Genomic DNA, 16,476 nt, shown 5'->3' on the forward strand with positions numbered 1-16,476 from the left:
TGCTATCTGTAAGGAGTTATGTATTCTTCCGATGCCTGTGCTTCCTACTCCTGGTTGGTCTGGTTCCCTGAACGTTCCAAAGATGTATCTGAGTTTGTACATTAATTGATGGGTGTAATCGGGTGGCATGTGCTCATTGGCTCAGAAGAGCCTGTTACTGTGCCGCTTCTCTAAATAAAATACTGCAAAAGCTGCAAGAGTGCATGCAGTATTCAGTAAGTTTGGTTGGATGCATTTTTTTTTTCAGCCTTCAATACTGAAGGGTTAATGTATTTCTTGCAACAGTGGCAGAGTGACACTTGCAGAAAAGATGCAATTGTGTTTGAAGGCATTGTTTAGATCCAATAGCCAATGTCTCAGAATTTGTGGAATTTGCACTCCTGATTTGGACACTGCATTTCAGAGCAGGAGTTGTTTGCAATCTTGTACCATATTTTGTCTAGTTCACAGTAGTCTCTTTCAAGTATTGTTCCTTAGGAAAGACTTGGGACAAGCACATGATGTTCCAGATACAGTCTGTAGAGGGCCAATGTGACATTTTCTGTTTTTTGCTGCATCTGCATTTCAATGATTTGTGTAAAGTACCGTCTTTCTGAACATTAACTTCTCAATCTCTCCCATTAGAAAATCACAGCCTTTGTTTTAAAGTTATCAGAGCAGATGAACTTGAATTTTTAATGTTATATTCATCTATCTAAAGTGTAGTGATATGCTTTGGGAGGTTGAACTTGAAGGCAGAATACAAGGTTGCGTACAAATACAAGGGAGCTAAGTAGGAAGCTGAAAAGCAGGACCAAGGGTGCTGCTGGTGCCAGTGAGTAAGAATAGGATGGTTTGGCAGATGAACGACTGACTGAAGAATTAGTGAGGTGGGGGCAGGGTTTAGGTCTAGATGATTGGAATCCCTTCTGGAGAAGCCATAACCTGTACAAAAAGGATGGGTTACCCCTGAACTCAAAGGTGAGCAATATCTTTGTGGTGTTGGGGAGGGGTTAAGTCAGTTGGGAAGGGAGTAGTCACTTGAGTATTCTATAAACCTCCTCGCCATCACCATTGCAACAGCCAGTGAGGGGCAAGTTTTTGAAAGGTGCAAAAAAAAAAGTTGCCATGGATGACTTCAATTAACCTAATATTGACAGGCACTTCTGCAAAAAGTTTAGATGGGATGGTATTTATTAGGTGTACAGGAAGGTTTCCTGACACAGTATGTTGACAACCTGGCTTGAGGAGAGACCATACTGGACTTAGAACAATCAGATGACATCCCTCAATGGGTGGGCATTTTGGAGAGAGCACAACTCCCAGATCTTTACCATGGACATGGATAAGAGCAGATAATTTGTGGAGGGCAAATTATAATTCTATTAGGCAAAATTTAGGAGCATTAATTTGGAACTGACGTGGAGTTTTGGGATTCTGGATAGGTTTGCCCCATTGAGGCAGAAAAGGATGGTAGGGTGTGGGAACCATGGTTGACAAAAAATAGGAAAATCTCTTAAGAAGGAAGTGTAGAAATTGGATTATACAGGGCTGTTGAATTGCAAGGTAATCAGGAAGGAGGTACTTAAGAATGGACTTGCAGCTAGAAGGGGACATGAGTCTATGGCAACTTCAACCCATTCTACATATATATAGGAAGAACAAAAGCATGACTGGGATAGGACTGGTCTTGGATAAAAGAAACTTGCATGGAATTGGAGGCAGGGTCTTAATGCTTTGCTTCAGCATTCACAGGAGGGATCTTGATTAATGAGAGGTCAGTGTAGAACAGGTTTAGGAAGATGCCAGTAAAAGGCCAGCAATATCTTGAACGATCCCACCCATCCAGTCTACTCAGGGACTGTTTATTCCACTCCCATTAGGGAGAGTACTTCATAGCATCCACACCAGGACCACCAGACCCATACAGTTGCCCAACAGTAAGACTGATCAGCACTTCCACCTGCCTCTGTCATCTTCTGTCAGTCACCTTGTTGACTTACATAAATTTATTATATATAAGCTATTTTGTATTTGTGTTCTGTCTGCAGCATCAGATCTGGAGTGATCATGATTACTGTATATTTTCATTTGTGTACTGCAAATGGCATTAAACAATCTTGAACAAAAGTTCAAAGTAAAATTTTTTATTAGAGTACTTGCATATCACCACATTCAACTCCGAGATTCTTTTTCTGTGTGCATACTTAGCAGATCTGTAGGAGAGTAATTGTAAACAGGATCTGTAAACAACTGTGCAAATGCAGATAATAATGAGCATGGAATAACAGAATAAGAGTCCTTAAATGAGTGTAGTTATCCCCTTTTGTTCCAGGTTAAAGGGTAGTAACTATTCTTGAAACTGGTGGTGTGAGTCCTGAGGTAGCTGTACCTTCTACATGATGGCAGCAGTGAGGAAAGATCATAGCCTGGGTGGTGAAGATCTTTGCTGCTTTTCTATAGAAACCTTTCTTATAGAAGTGCTCAGTGATTGCTCAACCTCACTCCTGTATGTTGATGCATCACCACCTTTGATACAGCCCACAACAGTAGTGTCATTAGCAAACTTGTATGGTGTTGGAGCTGTGACTGTCATAGGTGTAAAGTGAGTATATGGGGTTAAGTACTCGTCTTTACAGGGCTCCTATGTGGATGGAGATTGTGGAGATGTTTTTGCCAATTCAAAACTGACGAGTCTACAAGTGAAAAAACCCAGGATCCAATTGCACCAAGGGGCATTGAGGTCCAGGTCTTGGAGTTTACTGATTAGTTTGCTGTAACATGTGGATGTTGAGGAGAATGTGCTGGAACTTTTGAAAGACATTAGGATAGTTAAGTCCCAAGGGCTGGACAGGATGTTCCCCAGGTTATTATGGGAAGTGAGGGAAGAGATTCTGGCGATGATCTTTGAATCCTCACTGGCCACAAGCGTAGTGTCAGATGATTGGAGGTTGGTAAGTGTTATTCTGTTCTGGGTCCTCTGCTTTTTGTGATTTTTAAAATAAATATATATAAAAATATAAATGACTCGGTGAGGAAGTGGAAGGGTGGGTCAGGAAGTTTGCAGGTAACATTAAGGTTGGTATGGTAGGTTACAATGAAGGATGCAGAGAATTCTCAGCTGGCTGAGAATTGGCAGATGGAATTTGATCCTGAAAAGTGTGAAATGATTCTCATCAAACTTGAAAGCATAATACAGGGTTAATGGCAGGATTCTTAACAGTGGTGGATCGGGGATCTTTGGGTTCATGTCCATAGATCTCTCAAAGTTGTAGCACAAATTGATAAAGTGGTTAAGATGGTGTTTTGTTCTTCATTTGTCAGGAGATTGAGTTCAAAAACCACAAGGTAATATTGCAGGTCTATAAAACCCTTGTTAGACTTCACTTGGAGTATTATGCTCAGTTCTAGTTGCCTCATTATAGAAAAGATATGGAAGCTTCAGGGAGGGTAGAGGAGATTTATCAGGTTGCTGCCTCAATTAGAAACATGCCTTATGAGAATAGGTTGAGTGAGCAAAGGCTTAATCCCCTATACCACCAGTTTTAGTGGCATCCATAAACTTGCTAACCATGCCACCTGCATTCTCATTCAGATTATTAACATAAAATGAACAACAATGGACCAATTGACAACGAATGATCTCTGTGGCATATCGCTGGTCAGCTGCCTCCTGTCTAAAGTACAATCCGTATCTTAGCATCAAGCAAGTTTGGATCCAATTGTCTGGCTTTCCCTAGATCCTGTTATCTGATCTTCCACACCACCCTACCATGTGATACCAAGCAAAAATTCCCAATCCTATTTTATTGGTTATAGGCTATAGTACATGTAAAGCCCGTATCTTAGGAAATATGAAAAGCAATTACGTGTACTAATAACTAGAATAAATTGTTTTATTCAAAGATTTTGAAAGAAAATAATCCTTCAGCTTCCCAAGAAAATATCAGTATTGATCAGTTCATTACACCTGATGTACCATTTGTTAATAGACTACATAATACAATACAACACAATAACAGGCCCCTCACCCGACAATGCTATGTCAAACTGCCTCAAAAGCAAATTGGGGGAAAAAAAACAAAAACTAAACCCTTCTGTCCATATCCCTCCATCTTTCTTGCACTCAAGTGCCTAGCTAAACATCTCTTAAAAGCTGCTAATGTCTTTACCTCTGCCGCCATACCAGGCAGGACATTCCAGACATCCAGGCCTCTCTCAAACATAGGTACAGTATTAGCTACTTGCCAGTCCTCCAGAACCTCGCCTGTGCCTTGAGAAGACATGAAGATTCTGGTCAACACTCCAGCAACCATGTCTCCCTCAGTAGGCCCTGGGGATCTATTCAGCTTCTTCCTCCCTGACCTCTAAATACCCTAACATATTTATACACTCATTATTGATCTCTTGGTCCTCCAAGTCCTTTTCCTTGGTAAATACTGAAGCAAAGTACTCATTAAGTACCTCCCTCACAGTTTCCACATCCAAGTAAGTGTTCCCCCTCTTTATCCTTGAGTGGTCCTATCCTTCCCCTAGTTATCCTCTTGATGTATGTAGTTATAATACAAATATAGTTCATTTCATATACCATCACTTCCAGCATGTTCCTTTTAAATCTACCCCTCTCACCTTAAACCTGTGCCTTCTAGTTTTAGATTCCCCTATCAAGGGAAAAAGGCTGTGATCATCCACCTTATCTCTGTCCCTCATGAATTTATAAACCAACATAAAGTCACTCTTCAACATCCTATGCTCCAGGGAAAAAGATCTAGCCTCTCCAGTCAAATTCACCAGTCCTGGTAATACCCTCAAGGGGTGTCATTTCCAGCTTCCATCGGCAAGAGCTTAGGGGAGAGAGAGAACATACAAATTTCTGGGATGCCTCTACAGAGTGAATGTGCAACTCTCCTTTTGCAGAGTTTGTTTTCAAGAGGTGGTTCATTTAAGATTACATTTCTCTCAGAGGGTCACAAGATTTTTGATCTCTAATCTTTAATGGGTGGTGGAAGCAGATGATACTATTTTGAATATTTTTAAGGCAGAAATAGAGACAATCTTGACATACTGTAGCGGTGTGCTACACGCAGCGCTAAAATTACGACACGGAGTCGGTAACTGCAGTCGAAGGAAAAAACTTTATTCGAAAACTTCAGCCTCACTTTTAAGCCTCCCTCAACCGGCCCCCCATGGCGCAGAGGCTCCAAAGCTCTGTGCTCGCAAACCCCCGTAGGCTATCTAATTGTGAGTCGGTTCGGATGCGCCAGGAAATGGGTCGCCACAATACTAAAATAATCAGTAATGTGGAGTTGGGGTTACTTATGGTCTTACAGATAAAATCATTACAGTAACCCATTTAGATAGTACAAGCAACCAAGTGTAGAATACAGAGATGATGTGTTTGTTACAGAGAAGATGCAATGCAGGTAGACAATAAGGTGCAAGATCATAACAAGGTTGATTGTGAGGCCAAGAGTCCATCTTATTGTACAGGTGAAATGCTCAATAGTCTCATTAAAGCAGGGTGGATGTTGTCCTTGAGCTTGGTGGTAGGTGCTTTCAGGCTTTTGTATCTTTTGCCCAATGGGAAGGGGGAGAAGACAGGGTGGGCCAGGGTCTTTGATTATGCTAAACTGAGTCAGTGAAAGATATGGAGGGTGAGTTAGTTTCTGTGATATGCTGAGCTGTGTCTAAAGCTCTGCAGTTTCTTGCAATCACAGGCAGAGCAGTTGTCAAATCAAGCAGTGATGCATTCACATAGGATGTTTTCTATGATGCAGCAATAACAGACAGACATACTTTATTGATCCCTAGGGAAATTGGATTTCGTTACAGCTGCACCAAGAATAGTGAAGAAATATAGCAATATAAAACCATAAATAATTAAATAATAATAAGTTAATCATGCCAAGTGGAAATAAGTCCAGGACCAGCCTATTGGCTCAGGGTGTCTGACACTCCGAGGGAGGAGTTGTAAAGTTTGATGGCCACAGGTAGAATGACTTCCTATGACACTCAGTGTTACATCTCGGTGGAATGAGTCTCTGGCTGAATGTACTCCTGTGCCTAACCAGTACATTATGGAGTGATGAGAGTCATTGTCCAAAATGGCGTGCAACTTGGACAGCATCCTCTTTTCAGACACCACTGTCAGAGAGTCCAGTTCCACCCCCACAACATCACTGGCCTGACGAATGGGTTTGTTGATTCTGTTGGTGTCTGCTACCCTCAGCCTGCTGCCCCAGCACACAACAGCAAACATGATAGCACTGGCCACCACAGCCTCGTAGAACATTCTCAGCATCGTCCGGCAGATGTTAAAGGACCTGTCTCCTCAGGAAATAGAAAAACTGGTGACGGTCTTTTACCTCCTGACACTGGTGAGCTTTCCTAGCTGTGGTGTCTATGGTTTGATCAGGACAGGCGATTGATGACGTTCACTCTTAGGAAGCTTTCAATCGTCTCAGCCTCAGTATCACTGATACAATCAGGAGAATGTGCACCACCTCCCTTTCCTGAAAGGCAATAACCAACTCTTTTGTTTTGCTGACATTGACAGAAAGGTTGTTGTCACGAGGCTGCCTACCTTCTTCCTGTACTCTGACTCAGCACTATTTGAAATAGGGCTCACTATGGTGGTGTCATCGGCAAACTTGTCGATGAAGTTGGAACAGAATCTGGCCACACAATTGTGTGTATAAGGATTAGAGCAGGGGGTGGGAATGCAGCCTTGTGGGCACCAGTGTAGAGGATAATTGCATCAGTGGTGCTTCTGCATAGCCTTACTAATTGTGGTCTGTTGGTCAGGAAGTCAAGGATCCAGTTGCAAAGGGAAGTGTTGATCCCAGGCCTAGAAGTGTGGCTATGATCTTGCTTGGAGTAAGAGTAATAGTAATAGTGTTGAAGGTGGAGCTGTAGTCAATAAACAATAGATGTAAATATTCACATGCTCCAGAGATAAGTGTAGGGCCAGGGGTTTGGTGTGCCATAGACCCTGTTTTGGTGGAAGGAAAAGGATGTCTGAAGTTAACCCATGCAACTACTAGCCTCTCAAAACACTTCATGATGATGGCAGTAATTATTAAGACACATTTTCTTAGGTACCAGGATGATAGCAAGCTTCTTAGAGCAGTGGGAACTTCAGATTGAAGCAGGGATGAGTTAAAATGCACCAGGAATTGCTTACACCTGTTTATATTCATATAAAGTTATTCCAAAGATAAAGATGGAGCTTTAAACATTAACATTGAAGCCCCACACTCCCAGACTTAAGTATCCAATGTAAGCCAATCTTTCTAAGCTCCACCAAGGGACCATATAACCATGTAACAATCACAGCACGGAAACAGGCCATCTCGGCCCTCCTAGTCCGTGCCGAACTCTTAATCTCACCTAGTCCCACCTACCCGCACTCAGCCCATAACCCTCCACTCCTTTCCTGTCCATATACCTATCCAATTTTACCTTAAATGACACAACTGAACTGGCCTCTACTACTTCTACAGGAAGCTCATTCCACACAGCTATCACTCTCTGAGTAAAGAAATACCCCCTCGTGTTTGCCTTAAACTTCTGCCCCCTAACTCTCAAATCATGTCCTCTCGTTTGAATCTCCCCTACTCTCAATGGAAACAGCCTGTTCACGTCAACTCTATCTATCCCTCTCAAAATTTTAAATACCTCGATCAAATCCCCCCTCAACCTTCTACGCTCCAATGAATAGAGACCTAACTTGTTCAACCTTTCTCTGTAACTTAAGTGCTGAAACCCAGGTAACATCCTAGTAAATCGTCTCTGCACTCTCTAATTTATTGATATCTTTCCTATAATTCGGTGACCAGAACTGCACACAATATTCCAAATTTGGCCTTACCAATGCCTTGTACAATTTTAACATTACATTCCAACTTCTGTACTCAATGCTTTGATTTATAAAGGCCAGCGTTCCAAAAGCCTTCTTCACCACCCTATCTACATGAGACTCCACCTTCAGGGAACTATGCACTGTTATTCCTAGATCTCTCTGTTCCTCTGCATTCCTCAATGCCCTACCATTTACCCTGTATGTTCTATTTGGATTATTCCTGCCAAAATGTAGAACCTCACACTTCTCAGCATTAAACTCCATCTGCCAACGTTCAGCCCATTCTTCTAACCGGCATAAATCTCCCTGCAAGCTTTGAAAACCCACCTCATTATCCACAACACCTCCTACCTTAGTATCATCGGCATACTTACTAATCCAATTTACCACCCCATCATCCAGATCATTTATGTATATTACAAAGAACATTGGGCCCAAAACAGATCCCTGAGGCACCCCGCTAGTCACCAGCCTCCATCCCGATAAACAATTATCCACCACTACTCTCTGGCATCTCCCATCTAGCCACTGTTGAATCCATTTTATTACTCCAGCATTAATACCTAACGACTGAACCTTCTTAACTAACCTTCCATGTGGAACTTTGTCAAAGGCTTTGCTGAAGTCTATATAGTCTACATCCACTGCCTTACTCTCGTCAACATTCCTCGTAACTTCTTAAAAAAATTTAATAAGGTTTGTCAAACATGACCTTCCACGCACAAATCCATGCTGGCTACTCCTAATCAGATCCTGTCTATCCAGATAATTATTAATACTATCTCTAAGAATACATTCCATTAATTTACCCACCACTGATGTCAAACTGACAGGTCTATAATTGCTCGGCTTACTTCTAGAACCCTTTTTAAACAATGGAACCACATGAGCAATACGCCAATCCTCCGGCACAATCCCCATTTCTAATGACATCTCCGCAGAGCTCCTGCTATTTCTACACAAACTTCCCTCAAGGTCCTGGGGAATATCCTGTCAGGACCCGGAGATTTATCCACTTTTAAATTTCTTAAAAGCGCCAGTACTTCCACCTCTTTAATTGTCATAGGTTCCATTACTTCCTTACTTGTTTCCCACACCTTACACAATTCAATATCCTTCTCCTTAGTGAATGCCGAAGAGAAGAAATCATTCAAAATCTCTCCCATCTCCTTCGGTTCCACACATAGCTGACCACTCTGATTCTCTAAGGGGCCAATTTTATCCCTCACTGTCCTCTTGCTTTTAATATAACTATAGAAACCTCCTTTCGGATTTACTTTCACCTTATTTGCCAAACCAACCTCGTATCTTCTTTTAGCTTTTCTAATCTCTTTCTTAAGACAGTACAGCATTGTCAGAAATATCAGCTTCAGATGGACACTGTCTTGTGCTTGTTCCAATTGATTTTAAAGGAATATTGAGCGGGTTATTTTGTTTTGATTTGTCCTCTAATCAAAACCCACTCGGCGTTCAACTCCACCCCTGCTCTGTTGGCTGGCATGGGATTACTGGCACAGGCAAAGACAATCTGGATGTGTTGTTTGCAAGGTTACAGGCATTATCATTTTGATCTGCAGAAAACGTTTTAACACAATCAAGGCTAATCCCTTCTCAAACTACAGATTTGTCAATGTATTAAGTGATGGCTTTTAGAAAAATTGCTCGAAGCTTCCAGAATTTGTCTTTACTGGGAAATCTATCGAGCTAGAATCACAATTCAGAAAACAAGTGAAAACAGATTCAGCGCAAGGTGAAAATCATCATCAGTAAGTTAATCAATAAACAGAATTTCTTGCTTTATGCAAATTATTCTTAATTCAGATGTGTTATATGCTGCAATTGTAAACCTTGATAACATACCTTAGTTTCTAAAGGAACATGTTTTTGAATGGATTATACATATTTTGTATCATTTGTATCTCTTTCTAGATAGCATTTAGTAAAGATCACCTTGGCATATTTGTATTCTGTGATGCCACAGAAGAAAAAGCACCAAGATGCTTCTGATAATTTTAAACGGTAATTAACATTAACATCCATTTCAGTTAACAACTCACTTTCAATTTTATGTGATTTGTGCAATCACTTGGAAAATTATCAACAGTTTTGGGTTTAAGCTATAATTATTTAACTAACCTTGCCAGCAGTATATTTTTTCTCTTACTTACAACTTTTGTCTGAAATTGCTATAAAATGTCCATTAATGATAAACTCCGCGGTTCATTTCCACTCTCGCTGCATCATTTTCCCCTTATTTTCTCTTCCAGATGATTCTTTTCTAGTTTATATAACACTTTCCATTGATAGGAAGTTATGTCCTATCAACAATCCTGGTCATTGTATTTACAGCAAGAACCACCTCTGCCTATTTCTCTATATGTATTTCAATGTTATTTTTAGTCTAAATAACTGAAGGATTAGGGGGCTCCCGTCCTACTTAACCCTCACTGAACACATTAGTTGTAAACATCATTTACAGTATCTTCATTCTGAAAACTTAGTTGTTGTCGACAAGGTCAACACTTGAACTGAGTGCTAACTGGGGAGTTGGGGGTAAATCACAACGCTGTGGAAGTGAAGTCACATTGGAAATGGATTAGATCGGAACACCACGCTTTATTTTCTAAGGGGCAACAGTATATCACAACTGAATAGTTTCAGTCACCATGATGACTGTAACTGGATCTTAAATCTAGTATTTATATAATTATCTGCATTCTAATTTTCAAATTGGCTGGTACAAGTTGAACATTTCTCTCTGAATGATACATCCAAGCCTGTAGATTATTGGCTCGGTGCTTCCATTAAAACAAGTGCTTGATATCAGGACTCACGTACAGGAACCACCTCTTGGTTACCTCATCAGGTGTCATAAAATTCCCTATAGAGAGCGAGAAGGTCATGTGCACCATGCCACAGTCACCTTGACATTCAAAACGAACACGGCCACAGTATAGGAGAACTTCATCGGTCCTCCACTCCAAATATAAGTCTCAAGTTTTCCAAAATCACTTCAGTGAAGATTGTATCATTAACTGGAAGTATATAGTTATAAGGCTGGGTGAGAGGAGAGTGAAACGGAACTTTCTCCCAGGTGTGGGATCAGTCGGTTATATTACATTGCCAATTTTTGTATTGTAAATTATTGACCAAATGGTATTAATTGATATGTTCATTTTAGTAAAATAAGATGAAATGATAAACAAATGTACAATTTTCTTTCCCTTGCATCCCCTCCCCGCTCACACGGGACCATATATTTCCTGGAACTTTCTTTTGGTGCTTTTATTTGCTGATCTAGCTTGTTTGATTTATTTGTATTTTGCTCTCTTTCATATCTCAGTGCTTTTGTCTGCTCCCGTCCACGTGTCCGCTCCCTGGGCTTGTGTTCGTTTATGTCCTCCAGCTTGCACTTGTACCCAAGAACGGAACTGCGCTGTTCTTTGCGACCGATCTGGGATATCACAAGTCCTCAGGGAGTTCCCATGTGAAGCCTCCACTATCAACTTGGATAAAAACAGTATCAGATTTTTGTCAGAAAAGGCCTTTGGCACTCTTCCCGCTCTCCGATCTTTGTCACTTGACCACAATAACATCTCTTTCATTACCCCAGGAGCATTTAAGGGGCTGCCAAATCTCAGTGAATTGAAACTGGCGCACAACGAGTACATCAGATACCTGCACACCAGGAGTTTCACCGGCCTCAAGCGCCTACTGAAACTCGATTTGTCCAATTGTAATCTGTTTAATATTCCAGACCGTATTTTTACAGCAGCGACTTCCCTACAAGAGTTGGCAATGTGGCAGAATCATTTTAGAAGAATACCCGGAGCAGTGAGGGGGATGGACAGCCTGGCCCGTTTGTATCTGGAGCGAAACAGGATTGAAGCAGTGGCTTACAACTCTCTACAAGGGCTGGTGAATTTGAAATATCTCAACCTTCAAGATAACAAAATTGCAGTAATCCACGACAAAGGGTTTAAAGACTGTGCGAAACTGGAATATCTGTATCTTAATGACAATCTCCTGAACAATCTTCCCGAGTTTGCATTTAAAGAGCTCAGGCTGTTGAAGATGCTAAACTTGGGGGGCAACTTTCTGGTGAACGTGTCCAGCACCTGGTTTAGCGAACTCGCGGAATTGGAAGTTCTTTTTCTGGACAGAAATGAAATCACTTACATTGAAGAAGAGGCTTTTGAAAACTTGACCAGTTTGATCTCGCTGCACCTGAACAGTAATAACCTGACCACGTTGCCGTTTTCAGTCTTTCAGCCAGTGTACTTCATAGGAAGACTCTATGTGTTCAGGAATCCCTGGGAATGTGATTGCAAGATGGAGTGGTTGAAGGAATGGATGGAAAACTACAAACTCGTTCGAGATATCCCATGTGCCTCTCCGGAGGCCGTAGCCGGCATGGATTTAAGTAAGGTCCCCTTCAGCAAATCTGCAGAAGGCGCTTGTTTGGAGCTAGCAGAACTGAATCTGTCAACTTACACATCAGCGATCCCAGAATTTCCCCGATCCACCACGGAGAACAGGTTCAGCAGCCTTCTCTCTAAATTTCTCTTCCCAAAAATGTTTGAGACTGAAAACACCACTGAAATGTTTAAGAATGTGTCAGACCCAACCGGAATTGATGAGGAAATATCTGCAGCCGCTAAGGTCGAACGACATCCGATCAAAAGACACATCCAAACCCTTGTTTTAGTCATTATATTTTATAATATTTGACACAGGATTTAGTTGTGTTCTCTACCGTTTCTGAAGTTCACGGATCTAGAGGGAAAAGGCTGGAGTCGGATACTATTCACTCCAACGTTTCCCGTGTACCTCAAAAAAACTTGGCAGAGATCTTGGAATTGCAAAGTCGCTTGTTCATCTCAAGTTCCGATACAACTTCATTTCAATTTCCCGATCTACATGGATTATTTTATCTAATTTTGCAGTAAATTTGTATCGAAGTACGGGTTTTGGCTGAATAGTGGTACATTTTAAAACTGTATTTTATAATAGTTGCTCAGAAACACTGTTAATGTTGCATGTATACATTTACGGTACGATTTTTCTATTCTTTGCATAATATACCTGTGAAGACAGAGTATATCGTATTTTGTAAAGCATTTTAATGAAAATCTGTTGTGACGAAAATGTTAAGTTCTCTTCCATGAATCCGTCTGCTTGAATCCATTTTGTAAATATTTTCCTCAGTAAAGTCCAGCAGATTTGGTCTACTGGATGGCCGCGATAACCATTTGATATTCTGTGCACGATTTTTAGTGATTATTACTGGGAGGAGTGTGGTAACTGTGTATTGCATTAGAAATCTATTTTATTGGTGGGAAAGCAACAGATAAAATATACATCTTGGAATGCTTAAGCCAAGGTAGCTAGTACTGTTACTTTGACATTGTTGCCATTTTAACCAGTCTACTTATGTAGCCAAAGGAAAATGCTGATATCAGCCTTTTACTGAGGCAAGAATTTTATCAAAGCTTCTTAAAACAAAATATATATTTCCATTAACTACCGTGTTCCATTGATACCTTCTGTAAATTGAGGCTGAGAAAGCAAAATATATCTGTAGGTACAACGGCAATATATCAACTCCCCAAATACCCGTACAATAATGGTCAGGACCACACCTTCAAGTCAGTCTCCCTGAGAGCTAATGGGATCCTTGGCTACAGTAATCAGTTCATGGAATTTGATATTCTTCATTCAATTTGGCACTACCCCATAAAAGAACTTGCCTCCATCTCTTTTGCAGGCAACGCATTCTAAATTGCAGTCACACAGCTGCACAAAAAGTATTTTCTTCAGGTCATTCCTACTTCTCTTCCCTTTTATTTTAAACCTGTGTCTATAATCCTCAATTCCTCTATCAAAGGAAATGGTTTCCCATATTGTATTATTTCCATTATTATTTAAATATTTCTATTAAATCTCCATTTCCCTTTTTTTCTCCATTCCCATCCTTTTTTATAGTTTTGTCCCTCGGCCCATAAATCATTTCTGGACCCTCTTCATTATTCTTCCGATGTGGTGAACAGAAATGAACAGGTGAGGCCAGACCATTATTTTATAGACCAGGACTTTCCCACTTTTGCACTCAGTTCCTCTGTTGACAACGCCCTGAACTACACGTCTACATAAGCTGGTAAGCCTTCTCATTCTGCTCTGACTCTTTCAATGGTTTGTGTGTATTTACCTGCCATCTTTCGGCTCCTTTTACTGTAAATTCCGGTATATAAGCCAAGAATTTGGCCCTAAATTCTGGTCCTAAAATTTGGAGGTCGGCTTATACAGAGGGTGCCAACTTCGGAAAAACGAATACATGGAAAACAGGCCGTATTTATTAGCAACACGAGTGAATCTGCAGATGCTGGAAATAAATAAAAACACAAGATGCTGGCAGAACTCAGCAGGCCAGACAGCACCTATGGGAGGAGGTAGTGACGACGTTTCGGCCCGAAACCCTTCAATGTCGTCACTACCTCCTCCCATAGATGCTGTCCGGCCTGCTGAGTTCTGCCAGCATTTTGTGTTTTTATTTAGGCCGTATTTATTGGCTGTTTTTGAGTCAAATTCATTCTACCGGGGATGACTGCAATGTCCGTATTTCCAGCTGTCAATGCTGCTGTTGTCTCGGCTGACAAGTGCGCTTTGAACACGTCGCAGACAAGTAGCGACTTCTCCGTCCCGAAACCTCCGGGACGTCGACGCCACACCTCTTTAACACACTTCAAGCAACCCGCTTCGTCCATCCCGCAGTGTTCCTCAACGTAAACAACACCCCACGGGCATTTTCTGAGCAATCTTTGTTTTTTGTCTTAACACAAGATCACGTCTGTTCATAAATCGGGTGCACCAACTTCGCGTAGCTTTGAAATTTTGGCTGACCTCACGGTGTGTTTCAGCCCATTTAAATGCTTGAACTCGAATCATTTCTCTGGTAACAATTCATAAGCCCTTTTCAGCTCTCTCTTCATATCAGACACATACTTCAGATAAGGCTTCGGCGGTAAGTCACCGTCGTCAGTCCCAAAACAAAGGTCAACCTCGCCTCGCGCCCAAACATCAGGTAACGGCGAGCATCCATTTTCGTGCACAGTTGTAACTGCGAACCAGATACCCAATATGTTGACTCCACTTGCTCTTCTTGCTGATCTTCGGGCGTGTTTCGTGTTCTCCACCGCGTACCAGACAGTGCCAAGACCCGGGTCATCTCGCTGAGCAGCTGCCGCTTCTCCAGGACTTCATTCCGGTAGCTGCTTGGTCTTCGTCACAGTAAACTGGGGGCAGGGCGTCATCAGAAGCCCCCAATGGGGCCATTGCGCGACCTGGACTCCCTTTTTCCTCGGCCTTTACGGTGATAGCAAACTGACACATGGCCTTCACCCCAGGGGCAGGAACGCTCTCCCACTCCTCGCCCCTCTCCAGTTCCTCATGCACCCGTCGGGACAAAGCGTCCGCATCCACAATCCGGGGCTGAAATCATATAACACATGGAGTCCTGTATTTGTCACCCTTTTTGATTCTGCCCCTTTGTTACACTTCATTTCATCCCACTGACTACAATTTTGCCCAGTCATCTGCCTGTCTTTCCTCACAGTCTCACCACACCCTGCACCGGCTCTATCCTCAGCCGGGTCGCTCTGGTTCCTACCCTGCTGCCAAATTAGTTTAAAGTTTAAACTTCAAACCCTCCCCAACAGCTCCAGAAAACCTGGCCTAGATATTGGTCCTCTGGCATTCAGGTATAACCCTTGGAAAAGGGTTCCCTGGAACCCTGCTGAGTTCCCTGGAAGAGATTCCAATGATCCAGAAATCTGAAACCCTGCCTCCTACCAGAGGTCCTCAGCCACTCATTCATCTGTACTATCATCCTATTCCTGCCCTGACTAGCACGGTGCAGGCAGAAATCCAGAGCTGACTGACCTTGAAGTCCTGCTTTTCAGCTGTCTACTGAACTCCCTATATTGTCTCTTCAGAATTTATGTCGTTGGTACCAATATGAACAACAACTTTTGACTGCTCATCCCCTCCCCTTTAGAATGTTGTGGACCAAATCCAGATATCTCCAACCCTGGCACCTGGGAGGCGACATAGCATTGAGATGCCTGTCTGCTTCTCTAACTATGGAATCCCCTATAACTACTTCACTCCTCTTCTCCTCCTGAGCCAGAGGCAGAGTCAGTGCCAGAGACCTAGTTGTTGTGCCTTCTCCCTGCTAGATCACCCCACAAGTATTATTCTGCATTAAACATCATATGCCAATGTATCTGCCTGTTTGTCTTATATATCTTGTCTGTTTATATCTTGTGACAGTCTTTCGGCATCCTCTTCACAGCCCATTGAAGTGTGAAGATTCACAGCTTATACCCCCAAAACTGATTCATCAATGTAGAAATATATAAATATAAACCGCAATAGTCCAAACACTAATCATTGGTGAACACCACGACTCAACTTTCACCAGCCTGGAGTCAGTCATTCATCTGAAACCCTTTCCGTTCTGTGATTGAATCTTTTATGCCAGCTGGTTTCACTTTGCTGATTAGTTTAGCACCATATTAAAAGCCTTCTGCAAGTCCATGCATTTACTACAAATGCATTATCCTCGTAATGTTGCAGAG

General features: G+C 41.9%; 1 protein-coding gene across 1 annotated transcript; it reads left to right on the top strand.

Annotated features, from left to right (window-relative positions):
* The first annotated feature begins 9,681 nt into the window (after positions 1-9,681).
* nyx (nyctalopin) lies at positions 9,682-13,257 on the top strand. The gene is made up of 2 exons (XM_059966186.1): positions 9,682-9,859; positions 11,184-13,257. The coding sequence occupies exons 1-2, from the start codon at positions 9,838-9,840 to the stop codon at positions 12,569-12,571; spliced, it is 1,410 nt and encodes a 469-aa protein (XP_059822169.1). The 5' UTR covers positions 9,682-9,837; the 3' UTR covers positions 12,572-13,257.
* The last annotated feature ends 3,219 nt before the right edge of the window (positions 13,258-16,476 follow it).

This window comes from Hypanus sabinus, chromosome 4, assembly GCF_030144855.1.
Source record: "Hypanus sabinus isolate sHypSab1 chromosome 4, sHypSab1.hap1, whole genome shotgun sequence".
Classification (NCBI taxonomy): domain Eukaryota; kingdom Metazoa; phylum Chordata; class Chondrichthyes; order Myliobatiformes; family Dasyatidae; genus Hypanus; species Hypanus sabinus.

Bases quoted from the DNA above. Each gene is read 5' to 3' on its own strand.
- nyx (XM_059966186.1), top strand. From the start codon at position 9,838: ATGCTTCTGATAATTTTAAACG. The intron at 9,860-11,183 runs GTAATTAACATT...TTCATATCTCAG, and splicing joins GCTTCTGATAATTTTAAACG to TGCTTTTGTCTGCTCCCGTC.